This window comes from Bubalus bubalis, chromosome 9, assembly GCF_019923935.1.
Source record: "Bubalus bubalis isolate 160015118507 breed Murrah chromosome 9, NDDB_SH_1, whole genome shotgun sequence".
NCBI classification, from domain to species: domain Eukaryota; kingdom Metazoa; phylum Chordata; class Mammalia; order Artiodactyla; family Bovidae; genus Bubalus; species Bubalus bubalis.
Window position 1 is genome coordinate 29486744 of NC_059165.1, and position 21087 is coordinate 29507830.

The window sequence follows — 21087 nt, forward strand, 5'->3', positions numbered from 1 at the left end:
CTGACCCTCGCCTATGCCATCTCTCCTTCGAATACCCTGGATCAGCTGGGGCTGGACCCCGGCAAGGGTCTTTTCTAATGAGTTGGCTCTTTGCATAAGGTGGCCAGAGTATTGGAGCTTCAGCTTCAGCATCAGTCCTTTCAATGAATATTCAGGGTTGATTTCCTTTAGGACTAACTGGTTTGATCTCCTTGCAGTCCAAGGGACTCTCAAGAATCTTCTCCAGCACCACCATTTGAAAGCATCAATTCATTAGTGCTCAGGCTTCTTTAGGGTCCAACTCTCACATCTGTATGTGCTACTGGAAAAACCATAGCTTTGACTATATGGCCCTTTGTCGGCAAAGTGATATCTTTGCTTTTTAATATGTGGTCTAGGTTTGTCATAGCTTTCCTTCCAAGAAGCAAGCATCTTCTCATTTCATGGCTGCAGTCACCATGCATAGTGATTTTGGAGCTCAAGAAAATAAAAGCTGTCACTGCTTCTACTTTTTCCCCTTCTATTTGCCACGAAGTGATGGGACCACATGCCACTATCTTAGTTATTTAATATTGAGTTACAATGAAACACTACTAAGCCATAAAAAATGAAATAAGGCCATTTGCAGCAACATGGATGCAACTAGAGATTATCCTACTAAATGAAGGAAGTCAGAAAAAGAAAGGCAAATACCATATGATATCACTTATATATGAATCTAAAATACGACACAAATGAACCTGTCCACAAAATAGAAACAGACTCACAAACATAGAGAATAGATCTGTGGTTGCCAAAGGGAGGGGAGGTGGGAGAGGGATGCATTGAGAGTTTGGGGTTAGCAGATACAAATTATTATATATAGAATGGAACAACAAAAAAACAACAAGGTTCTACCGTACAGTATAGGGAACTACATTCAATATCCTGTGATAAACTATTAATATTAATATAATGGAAAAGAATATAAAATGGAATGCATATATATATACACACACACACACACATATATATATAACTGAATCACTTTGCTGTATGGCAGAAATTAACACAATATTTTAAATCAAGTATATTCAATAAAAAATTACATAAACATTTTAAACAAAAGAACAAACTGGGGTAAATGAATGTAATTGGCAAATAAAGGGCTTTATTCTGAATGTATAAAAAGTACACAAAATCAATAAGAACAATGCTAAAACTAAGGAAAAAAAAAAAGGAAAACTGAGCAATGCCCAGGAAGTGGGACATTGACAGGAAGGGGCCTCTCCGATGTCAGAAATATTCCATTTCTTAATCAGGGTGGGAGATGCACAGGTGTGTACATGGGTAAAAAGTCACTGAGTTCTACCCATGTTCAATGTCCTTCATACGAAGTAGGTAATATCTCAACAAAATGTAAAAAAATACTTAAACCAAGGTATTCTTCATCAGCAGCTAAATATGCTTTGTCCATCATACAATGAATGTAAGAGGACAGAAGTGAGTTAGAAACATAGGAAGTGAGTTATCTTGATAAATTCTGTGAAACTTGCTCTGCCAAGGTGACCTACACTTCCTGTACTGTGAACAATAATGAAATAATTGGGCAGCAGTACTGTTTCTCAGCGACCTCATTAAATTGCTCTACAGGCCATCCTTCCCCACCTTTTAGGATGGGCACCAGAGTTTCCAGAAGCTTTGGTTATAAGAACAATCTTTTCAGTCAAAATGTCCGATCCAATACATGGATTGAAGTTCCATTTCAGTCCAGAATACACCAGTTCCCTCCTGGCCCTGCCTGGCTGGCCTCAAGCCTGGGACCCCACATGGAAGGCCCCTTCTCTTTCCCCTACTTCCTCTCTGCTTTCTTGCTATCACTTCTGACCTTTCAGGGGAAGAAGGTTTAGCCTGACATACTGAGGCAGGTGGAGCCTGGTCCTGGTTCCCTCTGGACATGGCGGATGGGACAGTGCCAAGCTCCTCCTTTTGTGGCATTTGTGAGGTTTCTGGAGACCTCTCTGACGGAGACTTAAGGCCCACTACCCGACTCAGGCTCTCGCTCACATCTACCCCAGTGTTGGGCACACTCTGGTACTCAGTTCTTATAAGTGAATGAGTGAAGGAGGTGAGAAAACAGAAAAGGGAGTAGCAATGTTCCCTCCACAAACTCTTTAGGGAAGGAGATTTTAACATAACTAGGTCGTTTTTGTCTGATCTTACACTTTTAAAATATGTAGGCTAATTTCCTTTAGCTTACAATTAAGAAAATAATTGATTGTTTCATTCTCAGGTACTTATTATTCCATTGGTGCCCACAGTCTGATGAAGTGAGTTGCAACCTGTGGACACAGTTGCAGGCTCTTTTATCAATGCCATTACATGCTTTGTAATAAGCCACAAACAAGTGGACAGAGTATTTTTTGCAGAATTAGTTGATCAATAAGACAACTCAGGAAAATCAAAATTGCTGTAGATTGTACATACGAGACCTTCCATAGATACTAGAACACAGATCTGAGTTGTTTATAGCCAGCCTCGAAGTCCCTCCCCAACTTGGCTGTACACAGAGGACACAGGCAGGAACACTAATTCGAAAAGATGCATGCACCCCAATGTCCACAGCAGCACTATTAACAATTGCCGAGACACGGAAGCAACCTACACCAACAGATGAATGGATACAGAAGATGTGGTGTATATTATATGGACAATGGAATACTACTCGGCCGTTAAAAAGAATGAAATTTTGCCATTTGCAACAAGATGGATGGACTTGGAGGGTATTACGTTAAATGAAATGTCAGACAGAGAAAGACAAACACTGTATGATATCACTTATATGTGGAATCTAAAAAGTGCAACAAACTAGTAATACAACCCTGGATCTATAACACAGTAGAGTAGACTCACAGATACAGAGAACAAACTAGTAGTTACCAGTGGGGAGAGGGAAGGAGGGAGGGGCGATATAGGAGTGAGGGGTTAAAAGGCGCAAACTACCATGTATAAAATATGCTACAAGGATATATTGTACAACATGGGGCATATAGCCAATATTTTAAGATAACCATAGAGTATAACCTTTAAAAATTGTGAATCACTCTATTGTACGCCTTTAAGTTATAAAATATTGTACATTAACTATACTTCGATTAAAAAAAAAATTAAAGCTCTGCAGTCCAGGAACCTGCAGACACCTTGTAATCAGGAATTGTATGAATGACACATAAGGCTGCCCTGCATGACACCCCCAAGGAGGGTGTGGACACCCAGTTGAAAACACTTTCTCTACTCAGACTTTCTATACACACAGCCTTGATTTCCATTAGTGGTTGTAGTCTCTGCCTTGGCTGACTTGGGAAACTTTAAAGGCTAGAAAATGACTTTCTGGGGAGAATGAACAACAGCAACATTAAAGTGTAAACTCAACAGCTATCACTGGACAATTACCACGTAGTCAGCATTGCAGAGCCAGTGAAAGGAGATACAAAGATGAATGAGGCAAGGCGCCCTGTATGGAGGGAGCTTCCAGGCTGGTTGGAGGGAGAGGAAATGTACATCTCTCCTGTCCTTAGCTGGAAGGGGCTGTACCTATGTTGTACCTTATGTCCTTCATGCTTCTTAATTCAACATCACCTTTAATTCTCACCACAGTCTTAGGTAAGGGAAAACATGGATAGCTGTTCTCTTTTTTAGAAGAGGAAATTAGCCCCCAGAGAGTCTGAGTAACCAGTTCAGGGACCCAGAGAAGATACAATGGCAGAGCTGGAAGAAGAACACAGCTTGGCCCCCCACCCGCCCCCACTACCCCACCAACTCTGGGCTGCTGATCCATAGACAAGTGCATATGTGAGAAACTCAGCTCGTCTTGTGGCTTCACTTTCAACATGGAAGGAGAAAAATGAGTGAAAAAACATGACAAGATGAGGAGAAATTAGGGGAGAGTATATTCACAGGTGAGAAATTTTAAAATCAGGAAAATATGAAACATTTTAGCCTTACCAAATACTAAAGAAAAGGCTAGGAGAGGAAGTGGCACCCTAGCACTACATTTGGGGGGATGGGGAGAGCTGAAGGTGACATCCTAGGGAAGTTTCTATTTCTCTGGAGACCCATACCTGTAATTCTGCAGTTCTTTATATCTCCTGAAATAAGTTCAGGATAGTATCTGCCAACATGAGTTACCTTTGATGAGAACTGAGAAATAAATGCATGATCTCTAATACTTTATAGAAGACTCGATTTTCTAGATTATTTGTAGACAAATTTGCATCTTGCTGTTTCACTGTGGTTGTTTTCTACAAATTGCAATGGTGCCCCCTAGTTAGTCTACCATGTGAGGAAAAATGCAATTGTGAGCATGCTGTGCTGCTTTTTGAAATGCGTTCAACTCATTAATTTTCTTATAAAGCTACTACTTCAAAACAGTCAAGTTGTCACAATAGTGCTGCATTCTTCCTTAAATGGGCTCAACTAGTACTGAATGAATCAGATAAGAAAAACATCCTCTTGTCAAGCCCCTCATTTGTGATGTGAAAACCAGAGACAACAAAGATGACTGGGGATTTCTCTGGCGGGACTCCCCACTTCACTTCAGTGATTAATAATTTGCCTTGCAATGCAGGGGACATGGGTTCAATCCTTAGTCAGGGGATCTAATGTCCCACATGACATGGAGCAAATAAGTCCGTGGGCCACAACTAGAGAGAGCCTGTTCATCACAATGGAAGATACCACGTGATGTAACGAAGATCATGTGTGCCACAATTAAGATCCAATGCAGCAAAATTAATTAATTAATTTTAAAAAACCCCTCAAATATGGGGGTTAACTGACAGAGTCAGACTAGAGCTCAAGTTTTCTGACCAGCAGTCTCAAGTCCCATTACCTCTGTGAGAGTGCTGCTGCTGCTGCTAAGTCACTTCAGTCGTGTCCGACTCTGTGAAACCCCAGAGACGGCAGCCCACCAGGCTCCCCCGTCCCTGGGATTCTCCAGGCAAGAACACTGGAGTGGGTTGCCATTTCCTTCTCCAAAGCATGAAAGTGAAAACTGAAAGTGAAGTCGCTCAGTCATGTCCGACTCTTCGCAACCCCCTGGACTGCAGCCTAGCAGGCTCCTCCGTCCATGGGATTTTCTAGGCAAGAGTACTGGAGTGGGGTGCCATTGCCTTCTCCGTCTGTGAGAGTAAATACCTTTAAATAAACCTGGATAGTCAAAGCTATGGTTTTTCCAGTGGTCATGTATGGATGTGAGTGTTGAACTGTGAAGAAAGCTGAGCACCGAAGAATTGATGCTTTTGAATTATGGTGTTGGAGAAGACTCTTGAGAGTCCCTTGGACTGCAAGGAGATCCAACCAGTCCATCCTAAAGGAGATCAGTCCTGGGTGTTCTTTGGAAGGACTGATGCTAAAGCTGAAACTCCAATACTTTGGCCACCTCATGCGAAGAGTTGACTCATTGGAAAAGACCCTGATGCTGGGAGGGATTGGGGGCAGGAGGAGAAGGGGATGACAGAGGATGAGATGGCTGGATGGCATCACTGACTCAATGGACATGAGTTTAAGTGAACTCTGGGAGTTGGTGACGGACAGGGAGGCCTGGTGTGCTGAGATTCATGGGGTCGCAAAGAGTCGGACATGACTGAGCGACTGAACTGAACTGAACTGAACTGAAACCTGGATAAAGGCTTGAAGCTGTTAATCCTTCTTCAAGGACCATGGTGGTCACCCTGCTTGGGGGTCTATCAAGTCGGGGGCCATGCACCCACCTCCTCAAACTCAGCTGGCTGGGGTGGTACTGCAGTGGTGATGGGAGGTGGGGGCACACAATGTGGCCTCCAGGACCGTGAGCTGAAACCAGGTCTGTCTATTGCAACTGTTAACCAGCCCATTACTAAGAGCCTGCCTTGACCTGCTCTTGATAACAACCCATTAATTGATTCCACTCTCCATTAAGTGGTCATGACTGAATGCTTTAAAAAGCTCTGGTCTGTGCAGTGATCGCATAGGAAATAGAATGAATTTGGGGAAAGAAAACACTTTAATTTTAATGACATTTTAATTAAAATGTCATTAAAATTGAATTTAATGACATTTTAATTGTAATTCCAGTTGGATAAATAGAGAATTTTGTTTAAAATCCATTACCATATGAAACTCTAAAACAGTGCTTTAAGTTCTTATCATGCTCTTCAAAATTCAGAAAAGAGAATTAAAATGAAAGTACTTACTTTCTCAAAATATTCAAATAGCAACTTCTCTTGTAGCTTGAAGTGTTGTTACCAACTTGTAATTAAACTTAAAGTCTAAGCGTTGGATCCAGGCCATGAGGTGTAATTAAAAGCACTCTGGCTTTAGAAATGGACAGGCCTGGGCTCAAGTCCCACCAAAAGCAAGGCAGTAAAGTGAGGAAGGGAAACCTGGACACTGAAGCCAGCAAAAATGTCCTAAAGCTCTTTTCCAATAAGTAGAAATGCTATGGAAATGCCTGCACCTCGCGTGCTGACTGAGATGGTGATGGAGAACTCACTTGAATGAGGAAGGTGACAGGCTGTGCACATGATGAAGTTATACCAGGACTATCCGACACCAACCACACATCACAACAATCCACTCACATGAGCAGGCAAAGTAAGAAAAGACAAGTGAGTGAGTGGTAAGGACTGCCTTTGGCACATCAGGGTCTAAATTTTATACAGTAATCCTGACAGGAGAGAAGACTGGATACCTGAGCAGCTTTACTGTCCACACGTGTAGAGATGTACCACTTTGATGTAGAGAGGGTCTGGGAAGCTAAAATTGATTGCAAAGTGCTTTCCCATGTATAAGCACATCTGAAGTGACAGGCTGCAAAGTATCTGAACTGTCCAAATAAAAGCTAAAACCTAGGGTGCTTTTTGTTGCACATAGAAGATTTTATTTCCAAGATGACAGCTTCATTTTAGTCCATTTCACCCACACTTGGAAGGGGAAAAGGGTTTCCTAGGAAATTAACCATGCACCATTTCTTATTCTGCCTTTGCTTTTCTAATTAAGGATTCAGGTTTGTGGCTGCCTTTCCAGCCAGTTCACGCCGAACTGGCAGACTCAACTCTCTGGGACTAGGACTTGAGCTCTGGAGTTCAACAGTTCTTGGTTCAAGTCCAGGTTCTACCACTTAGAAGTGCTGTGACTTTCAGTGCTTCATGTCTGGGATTCAACTGTAAGATATAGACAATATAGATAGCAAGTTCGAGTTGGCCTATGGAGTAGGTGTCCAGTAAATTTTCGTACCCTCTCCTTTCCATTTACAAAATCTTCCTCCCAGGAGTCTGCTGCATCAGATGAAACTTTGCACCTGCTGCATTTAGGCATCTGTTGGACTACCTATCTATCTAGGCTTCCCTGTTGGCTCAGTGGTAAAGAATCTGCCTGCCAATTCAGGAGACGTGGCTTCAATCCCTGAGTCAGGAAGATCCCTTGGGGAAAGAAAATGGCAGCCCACTCCAGTATTCTTGCCTGGAGAATCTCATGGACAGAGGAGCCTGGTGGGCTGTAGTCCATGGGGTTACAGGAGTCGGGCAAGACTTAGTGACTAAACAACAACATCTATTTATCAATCATCTCCTTTTATCTATCTAGGGTGCTTTTGGATTAGAACTAAAGGCCATTTGGACACAATCTGAATTAAGAGACTCTTGCTTTCATATCAATCCATTTTCTATTCCAGTAGCTAATGGCTTGGTGCTATTCAGCCTGATATTGCCTGTATGCACACATGTATACCTGCATGTACAATGTAGCTATTAAGTCAGATGATAACACTTTACTATAAATCTCTTAATTATAAGTGATGGATTTAGTACACCAATATCTTCCTATCTATGAACTGTGTTTACCAAAAATAAAATAATCCCAGTCTACTGTAATTCGAATTGAGGTACTTTTCTAGCTACTGTAAATATTATATATGAATTTTGAGGGACCCCTGTTTGAGATCATTAGAGGAAGAGGGTGCTGGGGATTGATAAAAGGGATAAAAGGAAAGTGAGGCTAACAGGGAGGTGGGGTTAGAGTTTTTGAGGGAAGATGTGGAGGAGAGGAAGGAGCTGGGACCAGGGAAACCTGGGCTGTGACTTGTGCTATGACTGCAAGTCTTGGCATGAACTTGCAGGGCCAAAGCTCTGACTGGGGAAGAGAACCACACAGCATCTGCTCAACTTTGTCTATCAAAACTACTCTGCACCCCCAAGCCACTGTCAGACTCAGGAATCAGAAGCCAAGACTCTGAGTCAAAAATCAGAGATGACAGGATGGATGGTCAGGTGGCAGAGAAACATCACTATTATGTTTTATCTGCAGTGAAGCAAAAGGGATTCAAAGCAGCTCACTGAGATTGTGGAAAAGAGAGACCAGACATTTCCAACGAGCTAAGGATGGTTCTCTGAATTTGAGTCATATAGGATCCATTGTTATTTATCTAAGATGTACAAGATGAAGTGCTTACAGCCTTTACTGATGTGCTGTACTTGTTCTTATTTTAATTACTATTTAGGAGCTGTCATGGGCCAGCTAGTGGTGAGGTCCACATCCCACTTGTTCCAGTTAGTGAACTGTCCTGCCACAGGGTTTTCAGGAGCCTGGCCCTCACGAGACTCTCTCTGATGAATGGTCATTACCAAGGACCAGGCAGAAGACCTGAGACGGCCTCTGAGAATATAATGAAGTGAGGCATGGGAATTCCTTGCATTTTTTCCCCTCTACTCATTAGCTAACTCGCACTTCATATGTTTCCCGTGTGCTGATCTGAGCCATGAAGGGCCCTCTTCTCTCTCCACAACTCCCCTTGCAGGGTGCTAGCCAGCCTGCGTCAGGAAGGCCCACCGCTTATTTGACAGTGGGGACATTGTTTGGCACAATTCATGCCCTGAATCAATGAGGCAAAGGGGGCCCTTGCTTTATTTTGTGAAATGGTGAAATGGATATGAAGTCTATAAACTTGCACTGAATACGCACAAATAGAAAACAAGTAGATGTCCTGTCAGCATGATGCAATTTAAAAACAGAATACACTAGACTCTTGAGAAACAGATTCGAACTGTGTGGGTCCACTTGTATGCGGACTGTTTTCAATAGTAAGCACTACCACACTGCACAGTCTGAGGTTGGTTGAATCCGTGAATGTGGAGGAACCACATACATCACAGGACCATGGGTACGGAGGGCCAGATGTAAGCTACACACAAGTGTTCCACCGCACAGAGAGCTGGCGCTCCTAACCACCATGTTGCTCAAGAGTTGGGACTTCCCTGGGGGTCCAGTGGCTAAGACTTCACACTCCAAATGTAGGGGGCCCAGGTTCAATCCCTGATCCGGGAACGGGATCCTACATGCCTCAAATAAGAGTCAACTGTACTAGAAACAAAACATCAAAGGGGGTAAAGACAAAAGTGTCTTCTGAATTAGGCTGAGGAAACACCCCCGTGTCTGGTACAAGAATGCTGCTTGCTTTCAGGGGCACCTGCTGTTCACCTCCATGAGGTACCACTCCAACTGACCCAACTCCACTCAGAGAGAGGGCCCTGTGAACAGTGCTCCCAGGTGGCAGAGGACAGCTGGCAGCCTCAGTGGGTGCTGTTCCGCAGAGATGAGAGAAGGGGGAGTCCTGCCCCACTTCCTGTGTCCTGCCCTTGGAAGAACTGAACCACTCGATGGTGGTGGTACACATTTGCTTGCTTTGACCTGCAGGCCCACCTTCGAGTTTCTTCCCTTCAACATGCTCTATTTCCAAGATTTCAAACTCTACTTGAAAGCATCAGGAGGTGCTGTTAATGATTTTTAAAGCTGGTGTTTAAAAAAATCCTTGAAAGTAATTACCGAGGCTACTCAATTACCTGTGCGTGCTTTGAGACCCAGTGACGGAGAACGTTCAGTACTCGATTGGTGGCTGTTCTACGTATAATAAACTCTTTGTCGCATGTTCTCTCGGAGTTGTTAAATCCTTGGGAGGAAAAGAAACACACATGTTGTAGTTAAAGCCAATCCCCGGGGACCTGGAAAAGGTCACTTATTTTGGGACACTGCTTAATGCCACTCACAAATGACACATCTTGGCAGAGGAGTAAGTGGCTTCAGCTGGTCGTGGATTCTGCTTACTTACCTATGATGCCCTCAGAGCTCACCACATAGTTATAGGTACAATTAAATGAATAATGTGCACATATTTATTAATGGTCACTGATTAAAGCTACAGATGGTCTAGTGACATTTCCACTTATGGCTGTCCTGTTGTATAACATAAAGCCAAGAAGGAGTTTTAACAAAGTATTTGAGCCAACATTAGTTTATACTTTTGCTCCAGAGTCATATAACCACAGATATTTTCAATATCTGCAGATGGATAAGCTCATACCTCGGAGAAGGCAATGGCACCCCACTCCAGTACTCTTGCCTGGAAAATCCCATGGATGGAGGAGCCTGGTAGGCTGCAGTCCATGGGGTCGCAAAGAGTCGGACACGACTGAACGACTTCACTTTCATTTTTCACTTTCATGCGTTGGAGAAGGAAATGGCAACCCACTCCAGTGTTCTTGCCTGGAGAATCCCAGGGAGGGGGAGCCTGGTGGGCTGCTGTCTCTGGGTTCGCACAGAGTCGGACACGACTGAAGCGACTTAGCAGCAGCAGCAGCAAGCTCATACCTTGGCTCACAGATGATATAAATACTTTGTTGTGCACTCACATATTGAGAAGCGGTAGAGCACAGTGGTTAAGAACATGAAGGAGCTTCCCAGGTGGTGCTAGTGGTAAAGAATCCGCCTGCCGACACATGAGACGTAAGAAACTTGGGTTCGATCCCTGAGTCAGGAAAATACCTAGGAGGAGGGCATGGCAACCCACTCCAGTATTCTTGCCTGGAGAATCCCATGGACAGAGGAGCCTGGAGGGCTACAGTCTATAGGGTTGCACAGAGTTGGACATGACTGAAGCAACTTAGCACACAAGCACGTAAGAACATGAACTCCACAGCCAGACTGGGTTCAAACCCCTGTCCTCCCATGACGTAAGTTACAGCTCCTCTCTGGTGATCAGCTTCCTCATGTCCTGAATGGAATAAGTGTATCAACTGCAGAGACTTTTTGGAGATTAAGTTAGCTAAGCATTTCGAGTGGCACTTGGGAAAACAGTGAGAGTGTAATAAATGTTAGCTATTACTACAACTCAGTTTTGGGTCAGAGTCTTCATCTCTGTGTCAGCCTATGTTTCTACCTTGGCCATCTCTTCACTATCAAGAAACTATTTTAATATTTTCTATTGATTCTCTATTTTAAAAGATTTTGCTTTCCAATCATAACTAAGTGACTTGTTTCCTTTAAAAATGAATTCAAGGGGACTTCTCTGGTGGTCCAGTGGTTAAGAATCTGCATTTCCACTGCAGCGGGCCTGAGTTTGATTCCTGGTCAGGGAACCGGGATCCAACATGCTGTACGGTATGGCCTAAATAAATAAATAACTGCCATTATTTTTTAAAAAATGAATTCAAATCTCATGTAACTTCACTGGGAAAGTTCTTAAAACTTGTCCACATTCACTGATTTCATTTCATCTCCTACTCACTCTACATCCTACTCCTAGCTTCTTATCCCTTCTTACCACCAAAATAGCCCCCACTAAACTCACCAATAACCTCCACATTTCTATAACCTATTCAATGGACATGAACTTAGGCAAGCTCCAGGAGATGGTGAGGGACAGGGAGGCCTGGCATGCTACAGTCCATGGAGTCAAAAAGAGTCAGAAACGACTTGGCAACTGAACAAACAACAACTTATCATCTCTCCATAGGAAATCTCATTTAATAATCACCTATAAAAAATTACTCTCATAATTACATCCCTAGTTTTCTTCTCTGGACTCTGGATCCATGAATCCAACTGCCTCTTAGATCTTTCAAAAACCTCAAACTCAACACATGCAAAAAGAAACCCCCTGGCCTTTCCAGCAAACATTATTCTCTTCTGGTGTTCCCCATCTCAGTAAAGGACCACCACCAGCCATCCAGTTATGTAAGCCTGGAACTTTGGAATAGTTCTTGGCCTGACTCTCTGCTTCTCCTTGATAGTTCCACCTGCTAAATAAATCTCAGTTTTGTCCATGTCTTTGTATTTACAAAGCCAAAACTGGCCCTGAGCTCTAGCAATTCTTAGTTAGTCTCCTGACAACAGCCTCCTAACTAGCCTCACTGTCACGCCTGCCTCCTCAAATTTCTTCTCTTTTCTGAAGTCAGAAAGATCTTCCAAAGGGCAAATTAGATGTGCCCTTGCCCTGTTTAAAGCCCTTAATGACTCTCGGGATAAACACAAAACTCCTTAACACAGCCTTCAGCGTCTTCCATGGTTCGGCTCTTAGCTCCCTTCCAGCCTTTTCTGAGACCTTATTCTTTTCACAATTTCCTCTTCCAATTAACCACCCTTCTTCAGTCCCTCATTCTCACCCCAGGGTCTTTGTACATACTGCTCCGTATCTGGCCCAATTATCACTTCGCTTTTCACTCAGTGAAAGCCACTCTTACTTCACGTCCCCAAAAAAGCCCTTAAGGGCCTGAACTGGGTAACTCCTTCATTGCACATCTCACAACAACATGCACATTTATTTCCGGACACTGGCCATATTTGCAATTTTACACATTTTATCTATATGATTATCTGATCAGTATTTGTGTCCTCCATGAAGACAGGGATCAGGTATGTTTTTGCTGAGCGTGAGCACATACATGGCATGTAGCAGAAGCTAGACACAATATATGTTTGCTGAATAAATGAATGCAAGCTTGTATAGTAGGAAATCAGTAATTACTGAATGTGCTATAAAGGTAAGGGTGATTGAATGAAAGACTGAATGAACAGTCCTCAGAGCCTACAAATGAGTTAGACCAAAAAGTGCATGCACTTCTAAAAGGCAGAGGTCCCTTCTCCATACTCCTCTTTGAATGTGGACAGGTGTCTTCTACCCACTAGAAGACACTGTCAGAGGATGCTGATGTGCTCTTGGTAAAATAGATAATTAAAAAAAAAAAAAACTTTTTGATATTAAAAATCTTAGAAATTCTGGGGAAAATATAATATCTTATTAAATGCATAGCTGAGTTCTCAAGAAGATAAGGAATTTTCCAGAGTCAAACACAGAGAGACTTGAAAACAAGAACTAAGTCTCTGAACAACTGCTCTGAGAGGAGAATAGGTTACCAGCCTTGCTAACAGGAGATGTGGATTGTAAATCCACGTCACTCAAGAGAAGAAGCCCCAGGGCCTTCAGGAAGTGTGGGTGACAGAATTAGAACTGACTCCCACATAAAGCTGGAATTCTCATCAGACCACTCCCTCTGCCTGAGCGAGAGGATTAGGAAAAGAAATTCTCCAGCCTGCACAAGGAGGGAGTTAAGAAACTTGACTATTTTAGCCTGGATCTCAGGGGAGTGAATTCCCCCTGCTGAGAATAGATACCCACAGGCCCACCTCATGTAGGTTTGAAGCTCAGAATGAACCACTACCGGGTGGCCATGGCCAGCGATAACTCTGGTGCCCTGACAAAAGCATACAAACCTCTCCGGAGAGACATGAGCTTACCCTCAGCCTGTACTGGATGACCAACAAGAAAGACCCTTAAGAAAAACTCATAATTCCAAAGCACAAAACAAATAAGCCATCCACCATAAACAAGGGTCCATAGACACAGGGATCAGGAACTCCCCACCTCATCCCACCCCTCCACCACTACCAAAAATTTCAAATATCCTAAATTAGGATGCTTATAAAGACTAAAGATATAAAAGTGTGAACTAAAAACATGTGAAAAGAATTTAAAATATTTTAAGTTTTATAAGATCCACATAAAATGTCTTCAAATTAACAGAATTATTCTTTAAATTATTGCTGAAAAATAGACAAGTTGAAATTTAAAACACGGATTTGTTAGTCACTCAGTTGTGTCCGACTCTTTGCCACCCTATGGACTATAGCCCGCCAGGCTTCTCTGTCCATGGAATTCTTCAGGCAAGAATACAGGAATGGGTAGCCATTCCCTTCTCCAGGGGAATCTTCCTGACCCAGGGATCAAACCTGGGTCTCCTGCACTACAGGTGGATTCTTTACCTGTCTGAACTACAAGGGAAGCCCAAAACATGGATAGAAAAATATAAATAAACACGGGTTAGACCCAGTTAAATAAAGAAAGGAGCAAACTGTAAAAGGATCTGAAAATTTGCAACCAGGTCCACCAGGTTCATCTGCCCATGGAATATTCTAGGCAAAGAATATTGGAGTGGGTTAGCCATTTCCTCCTCCAGGGAGTCTTCCCAACCCAGGAATCAAACCTGTATCTCCTGTATCTCCTGCATTGCAGGCAGATTCTTTACCCGCTAAGCCATCAGGAAAGCCCTAATCAGCAGCAATACAAAGAGCTAAAGAGGTAGAAAACAGGAAAGAGGGGAGACAGGTGCTCTGATTGGGAGCATGAACCCATGTGCAAAATTACATCAAGATCCCATGTATCAGCTTAGCACGTAAGAGTACCGTTAAGGCAATTTCAGTTCATGAGTAAGCTGTAACTCCACTAATAAAGCTTGACCTTCAGGATTTACTGGAGATATCCCCTCAGAGAGATGGTTTATGTATCTGGTGTCGGGAATTTCTAAATTGGCAGTTTAAACAGAATTGATAAGAGTACTTCTAAGATCAAAGATGTCCATCTGTTGATCAAGCAATGAAAGATGCCCATTTTTCACAGACTTTAAAGTTCTTTGATCAGAGCAACCATTTTTTTGCAACTTGCCAGACTTCCTCCTTATTGTAAGCCACCGTACAAGCTAGGGGCTGCTTGAGCAATATTTATTTCCAAATTGAAACATGAACCACACAGCCAGTTGATGGTGATACCCATGTAGAAGCCAATCTGTCCTATAGTCATGGATCCACCCCCAAGGGATTCTTAAGCCACTTTTTGTAAAACCAAACAGAAACTCTTTGTGGAGTTTTACAAATCTTTCCCTTGTCAAGTGTGACAGCCCAACCAAACTCTACAGATGCCAGGAGGTTTTATTTTACTAACATCACACGTCTGAAATACTGCCACCATGAAATTCTTGTCTTTCCAATTCATGCATGTTTTTTTTTTCAGTTGTAGGCACTGGTCAGATGGGCTAATTTGGGCAACAAAAGTCATCTAGATAAGTGGTAAGAAGCAAATCACCGTGTGTGTGAAGTTAAGAATGAGATTCAGCTTTATGGTCCTTCCCCCAGACACCTCATGAGTCATTCTCTCCCTTACAGCTGGTGGTACATATGACATCTCTCTCATTAAACTATACATTCCCTGGTGAAGGGATTTTTATCTCAGGCATCTTTGTAGGCCCTTCAGTTTTGCACACAGGCACTCAGCAGTTATTTTTCTTAACAAAAACGGCATTCCTCCCAATGAAAACTATCAGAAAGTGTCTGCAGATCCTATGTATGTGAATTAAGGGCATTTCCCCACCATATTACTATGATGACTATGGATATGAGATCTATCACAAGCAGGCAGGCAGTAAAAGTGGTGAGGAGGGATACAAGGACATTTTAAAACATAGGAAAGCAGGAAAACTTTCATTTTTTTTTCTTCAAATGATGTGATAGTTAACTTCACTGCCTACTTTGTAAGAGGCAAGTAAAAAAACAGTGAGATGGAAGTAAGATGGCATGTAGGTGGACTATGGGCTTGTTCAGTTAGAGCTACCCTGACGTTGCCAGGGGCAAATTGACCAAAAAAAAAAACAAACAAACAAGGCATTCTTGAACATGGTGAGGTATTTTAACCTGAAAAGTAGATCATCAAGAAGTGGACCATAGAGCTGTTGTGAAGACCAACAGAGCATCTTTAGGCCATCCTCTGACGTGGTGTGGAATGTCAATCAGGAAGACCCAAAAAGCACAGAGAGAGTGCTGATGTCAGTGGTCCACGGGGATGGGGTGCTTGGGAGCAAAAGTAAATGCTAACTATTGTTTATTTTAACCACACTTCTAGAAACTGTTTCTTATTGTGTTTTTATCCCCAGTACCTGGCATTGTAGGTCTTAATAAACCTAGGTTTATTGAATGAATACATTGAGATCACTTTAATGATTACATCGGTGGGGGAATTAAGAAAAATGCCACAACAGTGGAGAATAATTTCTCACGTTATACAAATGAGACTCAGTCTCTCCAATAACATCAATGTTATCCATGTGCTTTACTTTATCCAGTAAATATCTTTCTTTAAAAATTGTATGTAATATAAAATCATATAATTGGTTTGTACATTTCTACATACTTGGCTTACAACTGTATTTCTACTTTTTGGTTGTTGGCATAGAAAGATCATCCATATTTATTGCTGCCTTATGCCAGGCACTGTGCTAGCAGCTTTACAAGTAGTCTGTACTTTAGCCCTTGTAATAATAACAGTTGCCACTTATTGCATGCCCAGCAAGTAACAAGCATTGGGCCATAAGTACTATGTGTGTGTGAAAGTCACTCAGTCACGTCCAACTCTTTGCGACCCCATTGCCTATACAGTCCATGGAATTCTCCAGGCCAGAATACTGGAATGGGTAGCCTCTTTCTTCCCCAGGGGATCTTCCCGACCCTGAGATCGAACCCAGGTCTCCCACATTGCAGGTGGATTCTTTACCAGCTGAACCTCAAGGGAAGCCATTTAAGTAATGTGGTCAACAAGAATTCTTCAGCAACAAGAGCAACTGAGTAGAGTCAATGTTGCTTTCCCCACTTACATACAAAGAAACAGGAATTCAGAGAGGTTAAGAAACTTGGCAAAGGTCACAGAGTTAGTAAGTGCAGGGGCTTCCCTGGTGGTCAGTCCAGCCGTTAAGAATCCACCTCAAAATGCAGAGGATGCCAGTTTGATCCCTGGTCTGGGAAGACCCCACAAGTTGTGGAGCCATTAACCCCATAGGCCCGGCTACTAAGCCTGACCCCTGGAGCCTGTGAGCTGCAAGTACTGAAGCCTGCATGTCCTGGAGCCTATGTTCTGCAACAGGAAAAACCACTGCAAGGAGAGGCCCACACACCAAAACTAGAGAGCGCCAGTGCACAGCAACGAAGATGCAGAGCAGCCAAAACAAACAAATAAATAAACAGTAAAATAAGCGGCCGATCCACGACCTGAGCCCAGGTCTGTCCATTTCCAAAGCCAGAGTGCTTTTAACTACACCTCATAGCCTGAATCCAAAGTTCAGACTTTAAATTTTATTTACAAGTTGGTAAATACTATTAAAGCTCCAAGATAAGAAGCCATTTGAATGTTTTGGAAAAGTAAGTGCTTTCCTTTTAATTCTTTCTAAATTTTGAAGAGCTATAAGAACATAGCACCATTATAGAGTTTTATATGATAATGGATTTTAAACAAAAACTCTTATCTAATCAGAATTTAATTTTTCTCAAAACATATACTTTCGTCAAATTCATTACATTTCTTATGTGACCTTCACATAGACCAGGGCTTTTAAAACTTCCAGACTTGATCTATTAACGGGGAGTGAGATCAATTTAGTGGGTTGTTGCCAGCTTTAAACAATGAAACAGATGAAAACTGAGTCGACTGTATATAGTGAGAGTACGTATTCGTCAGAGAAAATTTTGTACCAGTTGTGTGTGTGTGCGTGTGTGGGTCAAAATGTAAACCGTATTTCTTAAGAGTGGGTTGCAATAGAAGTCTGAAAGTGACTAATATGGACAATCTGATTATGAGTATTATGTTTAAACTACCTACATTAATTTCCCAGGAATTCTAGAAAACTAAGTCTGTTCTTTACTCTGAAACAAGTCTGAAGGAACAAGCAGAGGATACTCCTCCTCTGTTTCTGGTCTGTTCTCAAGCTGACTCCAAGCAGTTCTCACTCCTTCGGGAACATAATTCTCTCCCACGGTTTTTCTACATATTCCAACCTAACACCTTGAGTTCCATCATTTCCCCAAATCCTTCATTCCTTGAAAGAAATCTTTCTTACATTTCCATATGAATGACACATTCTTCTCTCTTAAAAAAAAAATCCAAAAATAAAAAAAAATTTTTTTCTCTCATGCTCCTCCCCATCCCAACTTGCCTTTGAGTTAATGGAACAGCCACGGTTTCTGCTTCTCGGGTGGGAAACCTCACTCCTCTCTGTATTTCCTTGGTTTTTCCCATTCAGTCAACAAACACTGTTAACTTTTTGGTAGCATCTGTCAGACTGATGCCTTTCTTCTCTAGTCTCCTGCTATAACCCTGCGTCTAGGCACTTCACACATGGGTTGTAGATTCCTATCTCCTACATGTTCCTGTTTCCCCATTCTCTCTGCCTTCTATTCATCCTCATCCATAATTCAGTTATCTCATCAATATCTATGTTCCAGGTGCTGTGTAGAAATATTGACAGTCCTGTCCTGAATATCTGTGTTCACAGGTCCACTGTCCTGTGAATAATATCTATGTTCTCCTGGTGAACAAGAGATGTGGCCCCTGCTCTCATGAGCTGGTTTTTTAAATGGGGAGAAGACAGCCTTCAAACAAGTAAAACACCAAAGATGTGTAATTCGAAACCCTGCTAATGAGCAAGGCACTGTCTCTCCAACAGTAACTGCAAATATCCCTCTAATTTGTTACTTCTCCAGCACCAAGTACTTCTAATGTCTAATGTCTCCCTATTGCCCACTGAACCAAGTCTAGAATTTTTCCTAGTTATGAAGGGGCTTTATGAGCTAGTAAACTAAAAAAAAAAAAAAAAAACTAATGCAGACAAGCAGATTTGCACATACACTGTGCTGAACATCATGATAACAGCGTTCACTCAGTCTATAAACTGACAGACTCATTTTGAGAGATAATCTAGAATAATAGCTACAATTACAGAAATTGAACCTTAGTTCATACATGGTAGGATGTTTGCTGTAGTAATATACCAGTACATGCAATTACTCCCATTTTAATGGTCTCTTCCCTGGCAATCTTTTGTTTGCAAAAGGACAGAACACCCAATTCAAACTGAAACAGGACGGAAGGGGGCAGGTCACAACCTTTAAAAGACTAACACACCCCAAGGACATGACAAAGACTGGTAGAACCAACTGGGTCCAAGATGGCAGAAGATCTCACTTCTACTAGACCTTGAGCCTCATTAGACACTTATTGTGATACCGTAATACATTAGCATGCTAAATGACACACCTACCAGTTCTGAGGCTAACCAAAAAAGGTCAAAAAGTGGGCGATGGCCCAACTCCTGGAAATTTCTGCCCCTTCCCCCCAAATAATTGTAATAATCCTCCCACTCATTAACCTATGAAATTACCCAGCCCATAGAAACTAACCACACCATATTTCAGGGCTGCTCTTGCCTTTTAAGGAGGCCCACAGTCTGTAGAGTGTGTTTCTCTCTAAACAAATCTACTTCTTACCTATCATTTCATTTCTGAGTTCTTTCACAACAAAGTGAGAACCTTAAATTCACCAGCAACAAAACTGGCTTAAAAGGGAATTGCTATTTTATACATCTGGGGATAGTTCTAGATTCAGATCCTGTTTGATTCAGAGGTACATTTTAGTCTAGTCCATGTCTATTTCTCTTTAGTGCTTTTATTCTGCTCTCATTTCCAGGCAGCAAAAATGGGTAAGGCCTTGTTAATCATATCATCATATTACCTCATATAACAGCATCCAGAGGATAACAAGGCATTCTTTTTGGTAGCTTCCACTAAAGATAAAGAAATGTGTAACCTAGAAATCCTCTAAAATATCTTTGCTTTTCATTGACTGCATCATATGCTTTCCTCAAATTGATCCCTATGGCAATAGTGGGGAGGTGTCAGAGATGGCAGGGAGGTGTGTGTGTGTGTGTGTGTGTGTGTGTGTGTGTCTGTCTGTCTGTCTGTCTGGAGGAGGTAGCTCCCACTCAAAGCACATGGCCAGAAATGTGAAAGGCCCTTTCTCAAAGGTGTTATAGGGCAAGACATTGATGAGACAATGAACAAATTCTGCATAGTGAGATTTTTCTAAAAATTTGTCTATAAGTGTGTCCTTATCTTTCAAGTTGTTAAGTTCTTCTCTTTACTCTGTTTAACCTGAGATTTTTTTCTAAGTGTGATTAATTGCAATAAACACATCCTTGAATAATAGAATGAGGAAAAGAAGTTCAGCAGGTCTATATCATCATTCGTGATGAAAAATACATGAAGAATGGCAAAAATCAATATCTTCCCTTTGTTTTCACCTTTCAAGAAAATCAGTAAGATTTTCTTGACTAAGATTGTCAGCTGAACTGTTCTCATGGATTTTTAAAAAAATATGTGCTATTTAGATTCTTGAAGAAATGGTTATATACTAAATCTAAAACAAAACTTATTGAGAACCATTACTTCTTTTAATTCTCACAGTTGTATAAAACAGATTCTTTGTCTTCACAGATGAGGAAACTGAGGCTCAGAGAAGTCCAATAGTTACCGAAGGTCACAGATGGTAAGAGCAAAGCCAGGATTTATGGTGAGGTCATTGGATTCTAAACCCCAGCCTCTTCCCACTGAGACACGAGTCGTGCTGGCTGCCCGTGTTTATTGCTGTGTAAGCTCCAGGCCTCCCACTGTGGCTGCCATCAGTTTTTGAGCTGACGTACAGATACATCAAGGACACATGGCCAGTATGGAGGGAGACGGTGACTTCTGCCAAGGCAGAATGGGGTCTTTTGAGGTGTAGGTAAGAAGTGAAGCCAGAAAGTAACCAAATTTAAATGAGTTGTCAAGAAAACTGCTGCGGCAAGAAGAAAAGAGATAGTCTAGAAACTGAGAGGTGATAATGATTTGTGGGAGCCAATAACATGAACCACTCTGAAAATCAAAATATGGCAATCTATTAAAGGAAATCAAGAAATCTAACACTCATGGTCAGAGTTTCTTGATAGCAAAACCAGTATTACCCAGGCCTTGGAAAATACAGAAAATGCTCTAGAAATGGTTAACATAAGGAACAACAAAAAACAAAAAGAACAAAACTTTAAATTTCCCAATTATTTCCTTTTCGGCCCAAGTTCATAGCCAACTATCTGGAAAACAAGGAGGATGATTCTTCAGTATGTTAGTCTGAAT

General features: G+C 41.9%; 1 protein-coding gene across 5 annotated transcripts in view; it reads right to left on the bottom strand.

Annotated features, from left to right (window-relative positions):
- The window catches only part of RASGRF2 (Ras protein specific guanine nucleotide releasing factor 2), a 260971-nt gene that overhangs the window by 44831 nt on the left and 195053 nt on the right, over positions 1–21087 (bottom strand). For all 5 annotated transcript variants that reach the window (XM_006065110.4, XM_006065111.4, XM_006065112.4 and 2 more), the window contains one exon: positions 9834–9940. In XM_006065110.4, coding sequence (XP_006065172.3) covers positions 9834–9940 — 107 coding nt within the window. The remainder of the gene's footprint in view (positions 1–9833; positions 9941–21087) is intronic.